At 40.8% G+C, this 8,285-nt stretch overlaps 1 protein-coding gene across 1 annotated transcript; it reads right to left on the bottom strand.

The window, feature by feature from the left end:
* Positions 1-101: 101 nt before the first annotated feature.
* Positions 102-3,255, bottom strand: rps15 (ribosomal protein S15). The gene is made up of 4 exons (XM_057857711.1): positions 3,183-3,255; positions 2,786-2,871; positions 2,012-2,246; positions 102-261 (listed from the first exon to the last, which is right to left on the bottom strand). Exons 1-4 carry the CDS (start codon positions 3,183-3,185, stop codon positions 148-150), a joined length of 438 nt encoding a protein of 145 aa, XP_057713694.1. The 5' UTR covers positions 3,186-3,255; the 3' UTR covers positions 102-147.
* Between the last annotated feature and the right edge of the window lie 5,030 nt (positions 3,256-8,285).

The following is an 8,285-nucleotide window of genomic DNA, read 5'->3' as shown; positions in this document are numbered from 1 at the left end:
ACAGTTTTAATATTTCTAGCAGTAAACAAAACATCCTGTCTCAAATATTTCTCCAGACACATGCAATGTAATTGAACAAAGAAAAACAAGCAGACGAGTGCTATGGAGTACCCATTTTGGTTTATTTATACAAAGTGGACAGCCATTTTACTTCAGAGGGATGAATCGGGAAGAGTGTGTAGCTCCGATACCAGGACGACCGTGCTTGACTGGCTTGTAGGTGATTGAGAACTCGCCCAAGTAGTGGCCACACATTTCAGGCTGAGGAAGACAAAAATGGATGTTCATGATTGTAATTTAAAAAAACATCAGCTCTTTGGCTGCCACTGACAGCGATAAATGTCCAATCAATATGAACTGAGAGGGCCAGCAGCAAAGGATTGTTGCTTGCCCTTCCAGTTCTAATGGATTGGACATATATTGCCATCAATGGCATCCGATGAGTTACTAACAGTCCGCAAGTGGGACAGTATTGACACGCCCTACACGCATACAAACCATGTTTTTCTGCTTGTTTTCTCCAGTAATCTTTCAAAAACGAATACGCCAATCAAACAATGCTGCTATGGAACTTGTAGAAAAAAACTAGACATTACGACATATTAAGGATGTTTTCTTCATACGTTTCCTAAAACTAAAAACTCTGGAGGAAAAATGTGAAGAATGGTCTTTTGGACGTCCGCGCAAGTTGATCCAGTTTAACACCAGCAAGGTGATGCCATTCACATTTCTTATGCAGTTAACATTTTGTTGGGGGCCATGGTCCTTCAGAGGATGAAGAGGTAAGCCATTTGATATTTTTACTTATATTTTAGCGTGGAGTTTTGCCGTGCTGCTTGTCTGACAATGAATGATCTGAAAAAAATTAAAATGGCATCTGACTGCCACTGTTACATTTTCAGTTGTAAAAAAAAAAAAAACCTTTAGTAAGGGGAGGTGTAAATAAATTATGGAATTAAGATTTTTTTAGTAATGAAAAAATTAAAAGTGTTCATTGGCTGTCACTCAGTAGTATTTGCGATCGCTACACAAAAATGACCACGTAAATTGCCCCCAAGAAAGGTCAGAGAAGTAAAACAACCAGAGGATATAATATATAAGAAAGACGGGGCATATGGTGTTAAAGGATAGATTGTTGAAACATTGTCAGTGGTGTAAGGCAATGCACACAAGAAAAAGGTGTCGATATAACTGAACATTTGTATGTTACTCCACATCTTTACCAGTTAATTAGGCACCAGGGACATAATTTTCGGACAGTATTGGTAGGTTTAGCTCAGTAGACATCTCGTTCGTACATTGCCTGGTATACCAGACTCACTGCTGTTCCAGCGATTGAGTCTGGCGACCGTCCGGCGGATCAAATTCCAAGGGGGGAGCAAACCACAGCAAACAGACAGCGAAGTGGACCAATGAACAACAGGCAGACGTGACGATGTTAAAGCGACAAGTAATTAGCGTGAGCGGAGAATGGGGAAGTTTATTCAACATGGCTAGCGCGAGCCATGTTGACTGTTGTCAATGACTTGTTTCGATGTGTTTTTGGTCATTTAAAACTGGTTTTACCGCGGATTGGAACATTCTCAGCTCTCCCGTTCGCCATCTGTGTTGTTGTAGACACGACTTTCGGCGCGCAAGAGTGACGTTACTCGTAAAAAACACGTCACACAAATAAACGAATCTGATTGGACAATTGATTTTGTACCTTGCTCAAGAGGTCTGGGCTGGGTCCCAGACTATTTCTCACAGTGTCTGAAAAATACAGGGAGAATAGTCTGACTGTGCCAGGCAAGTTCGTACACTATTTCGATTCATTTACTAATAGGGACAAACGGGAGGTTGACCCCGCCAAGCCACAATTGCTAATATCCTGAATATTAATGATCAAATGTGACGTGTTGCTCGCGTTATGCCATTGAATGGAGAACTCATCAGGCTTTAGTAATGCCATCATGATGTCCAAAGTGCTTTACAGATTCACCTATTTGACCACTTGCTCCCAACAACTCACCTTGATTTCAACCTGGTTGAAAGTCTTCCCATTGTAGACACCAACCATGGACCCAACCATCTCAGGAAGGATGACCATGTCCCTTAAATGGGTCTTGACCACCTCAGGCTTCTCCATGGGTGGCGCCTCTTTCTTGGCCTTGCGCAGACGCTTCAGGAGGGACTGCTGCTTACGGCGCAGGCCGCGGTTGAGCCTCCTCCTCTGGCGGGCGCAGTACAGCTGCATGAGCTGCTCGCTATAAGCAGAGAACATAAGAGACGACATTCTCTACTGCGACCACACTGGGGGAAAAAATGTGCATCAAGATGCGTTTCAAAATAATTTGACTACTGCTAGCACAAAGCAATTTCTTACCGTTCAGGTCACTTGGTAGGCCTATTTGTGTATGTGTGTGTCTTTGAATCTTTAACCCTTGTATTGTGTTAAAATGATCGTAATTATTTAACTTGGCCTGAAAATACTGAACCTTTGCAGTATATTCTTTTCAGGTCAAGAGTGACCATTTTCATGTTTAGGCATGTCAAAAGTGCTATTGAATTTTGCACATGAAAATTTGACAACTGGTGAATTCTGACCCCAACACAATACGAGGGTTAAGATCTGTCACTTTTTTTTTTTTACAGTACTAAAAGAAGTATTGTAGAAATTCATTTCATTGCTAGTAACAGGGGGACACAGCCAACCCTCCCAGTTCAAATGGACAGGACGTCCATCGCATTCAGCCAAAAAGTAACACTTAGTGTTGCAGAGGTTTCCCATTAGCGTCCGACTTACTAGGACATGTCCAGAAGCTGATCCAGATCAACACCTCTGTACGTGAACTTCCTGAAGGTACGCTTCTTCTTGAGCTCTGTATCCGCCTGAAAAACACCAACATTTAGATTTCACTTTTTTACAAGCTGTAAATCGTTATTTAGGCGACTTTACATAAGAGTAGACTGCCCCCCAATATATAAGATGTAGCGGATAGCAGTTAGCCTAGCATAGCCAGTCACTAAACCATACCGCCGGTGAACATATTTTGGAGACTCGTATAGAAAACATTACAGGCTGGGCTGATATATATCAAGTCAAACAATCGAACGGTACATTTGTATATCCGGAACGCTTGATGGGATGCTTGGATTAATATAGATGGCATTTTGAAGCTTAACGATGGATTTGTACTCACCATCTTGCCGAGAGTTCCGGGGGAAAGGGAGGCTCGTAATCTCGTTCGTGCCCATATCGCGTGATTTCAGTCACATCCGGTTGTTGCTTTTTTTTCTATGGTAATTTTCCTTGATATACGGTAGATGGCGTCAAAATTCTAAAAAAACAAAACAAAAAATACATTTTTGGCGTCTTTTCTTTGTCTAAAGCAGTGGTTCTTTTAACTTTGCTAAAGGTACCGAACCCCACGAGTCTCACAGGTGCATTCACCGAATTCAAAACCTAGCAAGTTAACATCTGAGTGAAGTTCTGTTCAAATTTCTTCCAGATTTCTAATTTACCACAAATAATTTCCCCTTTTGCGGTTGATTTTCACGTTGGTAAATTAAATGAAACCCATTTCATTTCACACTGTTCTTTTTGTTTTCATGTCTATATTCTCATTTTGTCGCATTCATGCATCACATACTATTTTTATGTCGTAAAATAACGCTTTTATATATAATATATATCTATAGTGCATCACAAAAGTGAGTACCCCCTCGCATTTCTGCAGATATTTAAGTATATCTTTTCATGGGACAACGCTGACAAAATGACACTTTGACACAATGAAAAGTAGTACAGTATAATTGAGTTAATTTATTTTTCCCTCAAAATAACTCAAAATATAGCCATTAATATATAATCCCCTGGCAACAAAAGTGAGTACATTCCTTAGCAACTACATCCCTAAATGTCGAAATTGAGTACTGCTTGTCATTTTCCCTCCAAAATGTCATGTGACTTGTTATTGTTACTAGGTTCAGGTGTGCATAGGGAGCAGGTGTCTTCAAATTTGCAGTGCAGCTGTCACACTCTCTTACTGGTCACTGAAAGTTCCAAGATGGCATCACATGGCAAAAAACTAAGGATCTTAAAAGACGTATTGTTGCGCTACATCAGTACTTCTCAAATAGTGGGGCGCGCCCCCCTGGGGGGGCGCAGAGCAATGCCAGGGGGGGCGCATGTGACCTCGGGGAACATGTTTTTTTTTTTTTTGCCGTACTGGAATAAAGGGTACTTGCACATCCACTCAGTAGGTGGCAGTGGCGCTCTCATTTTCAGAGTGTGCGCAGTATTTTTGAACTAAGGAAGAGCACTCAGCACACACAGACAACAGATATGAAGAGCAGTGTGCCACCGCCGTTTTTGAAAGCCGTTTTCCGACCGAACTTACTCACGCAGCGACCCACTGTCTTGTCCGGTTCTCACGTCGCCGCCCGAGAAGTGCCATTTTCGGCTTGGGATCGTCACGACGACCGCCCTCACCTACGGTTCTACCTCGGCCGCCGTGAATGCGCTTTTTTCGTGCCGTTTGCCTTTTAGCTTTGACTTTTAATACAGTGGGTGATGATGAAAGACTACTGTTTACTGTGTCTAAAAATAATTATAGCAGACAGCCAGAAGCCAAATCAATTAAGACGCCACTTAAAGACATTAGACCCCAATCTCATTGTTAAGCCGCTTGATTTTTTCAGTGAAAATGTGCCGAATATTGCCAACAATCATCCTGCTTTGTCAGTGTTACATCAGTAAACCAGTGAGCATTGTTAGCATGTTCATTGCAAAATAACTCCACACCATTGCAAAGGAGGTAAATACTGTGAGCAGCAAAAATAAAAACTGTCCTGTCCAACGACACTTTTTTTTTTTCTTTTATTCAGTTTTGTTTTTTCGGTCAAATTTTTTGGCATATTGAGTGAATGTTTCTAATCAATTTTAATTTGTTATTATTTACTGATTTTATTACATTTTATTGTTCTGTATCAAATGGTCAAAAATGTACCTTGAGTGTATTTTTTAGTTTGGATGTGAATTTTTTTTTTAAATTCAGGCAAATTGATGCACGTCAAGTCTTCTCTGTTGCAAACAAAACAATGTTAATAAAGTTATACTTTATTATAAGTTGATCTATGTTACTTTTTTTCTTTATTAGAAAAAAAGGACACAATGTTAGGCAGATGTGTATTTATAATAGTAATTTTAAAGACAAATGATACTATTTACAGTGGCGGCAGAGAGTTTGGGGGGGCGCGAAACATTTACGTCTTCTTTGGGGGGGCGTGACAGAAAATAATTGAGAAGCACTGCGCTACATGAAGATGGCCAAGGCTACAACAGTGTCTAAGATCATCCAGCATTTTTAAAGTGCAGGGTCCACTCAGAACAGGCCTCAGGTTGGTCGTCCAAAGAAGCTGAGCTTACGTGCTGCGCGTCACATCCAAATGCTTTCTTTGAAAGATCGTCGCAGGAGTGCTGTCAGCATTGCTGGAGAGATTGAAAAGGTGGGCGGTCAGCCTGTTAGTGCTCAGACCATAAGCCGTATAAAGATGAGTGTGTCATGCCTACAGTCAAGCATGGTGGCAGGAATGTCATGGTCTGGGGCTGCATGAGTGCTGCAGATGTTGGAGAGTTACATTCCATTGAGGGAAACATGATCTCCAACATGTACTGTGAAATACTGCAAAAGAGCATGATCCCCCCGCTCCAGAAACTGGGTCGCAGGGCAGTTTTCCAGCATGACAATGACCCCAAACACACCCCGAAGATGACCACTGCTTTACTGAAGAAGCTGAGGGTAAAGGTGATAGACTGGCCAAGCATGTCTCCAGACTTGAACCCAATAGAACATCTTTAGAGGATCCTCAAGCAGAAGGTGGAGGTGTGCAAAGTCTCAAATATCCGGCAGCTCCGCAACGTCGTCATGGAGGAGTGGAAGAGCATTCCAGTGGCAACCTGTGAAGCTCTGGTCAACTCCATGCCCAGGAGAGTAAAGGCAGTTCTGGATAAAATATTGACAGTTGACATGTTGTATGTTAATATTGACAACTTTCACTAAGGGGTGTACTCACTTTTACTGCCAGGGGTTTAGATATTAATGGCTATATTTTGAGTTATTTTGAGGGAAAAATAAATGAACTCTATTATACAAGCTGCACGCGGACTACTTTTCATTGTGTCAAAGTGTCATTTTGTCAGTGTTGTCCCATGAAAAAATATACTTAAATATCCGCAGAAATGCGAGGGGGTACTCACTTTTGTGATACATGGTACGCAGTTCATGCTGTCTGTAGGTCTGTTGTACCTCCTCATCCCGAGAGCAAGTCAACCTTTAACTGAGCAAACTGATTCTTCCTCCATAAGATCGAGGGCTAGTAGTTGAAAGAAATGGAATAAAGCCTGTAAATTGAGGGTGGAGCAGTCCTGGTCTACAACACCACTTTGCCTAGATTTAGTCACCGTACAAAATAGGGCCCAGCGTTTAACCTTCACCGAACCCCTGTGGCTTACTTACCGAACCCCAGTTAAGAACCACTGGTCTAAGGAGAACAATGTTTTTGCAATAAATATATGTAATGTAATTCATCAGTACATTGCTATTTATGACTTCCAATAGTATCAGTGTCAACAGTATTACACAGGGTGATTCAAAAAGAATGTGCCAAAACCATTGCGGTATATTTAAAAATAAATAAATAAATAAATAAATACCTGGATACAAGTATTGTATATAACTTCTAAAAACTAAGTTTTTATTTCATGGTTTACAAGTGCTCAACGTCACCACCACCAGCGGCAAGGACAACATGTAGCCGATATGACTTTTAATTTGTTAAAATTACTTACTTGTAAAAGACCTCCAATCCTTAATTATGATTGAATTATTAATTAATTAATGGTTAATTAATAATTCGGTCTATACCAATGATTTTTAAATGAATAAATGTGTGATGATTTTGGCAGTCTTTTTGAATCGCCCTGTATTTCCCACTTTGCACTACTTATATAAATATGTATGCAGTTATTTTTAGCCTACATTTATTACTTGCTACATACCAGCAACTTGCAATTGCTTAATTTTAATAATCTGTTCTATCAGTGGAATAACAAGTTTTTTGTCAAAGATTTTAGGAAAGTGACATGGCCTTTTCAGATAAATGGAAATTGCCTTGTAAATTTGTCTATAACATTTAATATTAAAACATGGAATACGTATTTCGAGTCCGATCCAAAATCTGAGTTACAACCCACTGGTATAATAACTCCTTGCAGACAATGACTTCTAAAACACGGTGGAACTTTGGATGTTCTACATCCTTAGTGGTGATGTCAAAAAATGAATTACCGTAATTTTTGGACTAAGGCGCACCTGACTATAAGCCACCACCCACCAAGTTTGACGCTAAAACGGCATTTGTTAATAGATAAGCCGCACTGGACTATAACCCGCAGCTGTTCTCACTGTATTATGGATATTTACACCAAAAGATAATAACCGGTAACACTTTATTTGACAGTGGCATCATAGGACTGTCATAAGACCAAATGAACCACCATGAAACTTTGAACCAATTGGCTGCAAAACAATGTTAACAATGTTGTCCAACATGCCTCCCAGCATGCACTGCGGCACTACAGACAAAATTCATGTTCTGTGCTAATTATTTCTTCAGTTGCTGTACCACTTGTTTCATTAATTGCTAGTTTTGGTATTTGGTATCACTTCATTCGACAGTGGTGCCATAAGACAATCATAATTATGACATGACACTGTCATGAGCATTAATCAATGCTTTTAACAGATGTCATTTCCCACTAAAACTAGTGGGTCAACGCGCGTTTTTTCCAAGCCAATGCAACCCACTAGCAATTGGCATTTGGCACCTTTCCCACTGACAAAAAAAGCCTTTTTTTTCACCCGTCTAACCCCCCACCCCTCCTCAGCCGTGCGTAAGGTTATGTGACGTCACCACGCTAGGATGAACGGCGACAAGTGCGACCGAATTCATTCAGTTCAAGGAAGTAAACAATGCAGAGCAACATGGAAGCCTCCTTTCCGTTTGCGTTCTCTGTTTTAATGCTTTTTACTGCCCTCAAAATGGTCGAAATGCAGCAAAGGATCAACACTCTGCTTGTGCTGAGGCAACGTAGGCGACGTGAATTCTTCTTCTACTAGCTTTGCTGTGAGCAACGACGTAACTACGGTTGTGGGGCGTGTTAAATGGGAGGCGACTGGCACGTTGTTATGACACATCACATAAGAGCCTACGTCACCACGTAGATTAGGGTGTTGACTGTT

The sequence above is a fragment of the Corythoichthys intestinalis genome, chromosome 14 (genome assembly GCF_030265065.1).
Source record: "Corythoichthys intestinalis isolate RoL2023-P3 chromosome 14, ASM3026506v1, whole genome shotgun sequence".
Lineage (NCBI taxonomy): Eukaryota > Metazoa > Chordata > Actinopteri > Syngnathiformes > Syngnathidae > Corythoichthys > Corythoichthys intestinalis.
This window is presented reverse-complemented; position numbering and strand designations above follow the sequence as displayed.

Excerpts from the sequence above, each read along its gene's own strand:
- rps15 (XM_057857711.1), bottom strand. Across the intron at positions 2,247-2,785 it reads CAGCTTCTGGACATGTCCTA|CGAGCAGCTCATGCAGCTGT; the intron begins GTAAGTCGGACG and ends CTCTGCTTATAG. Across the intron at positions 262-2,011 it reads TCAACCAGGTTGAAATCAAG|CCTGAAATGTGTGGCCACTA; the intron begins GTGAGTTGTTGG and ends TGTCTTCCTCAG.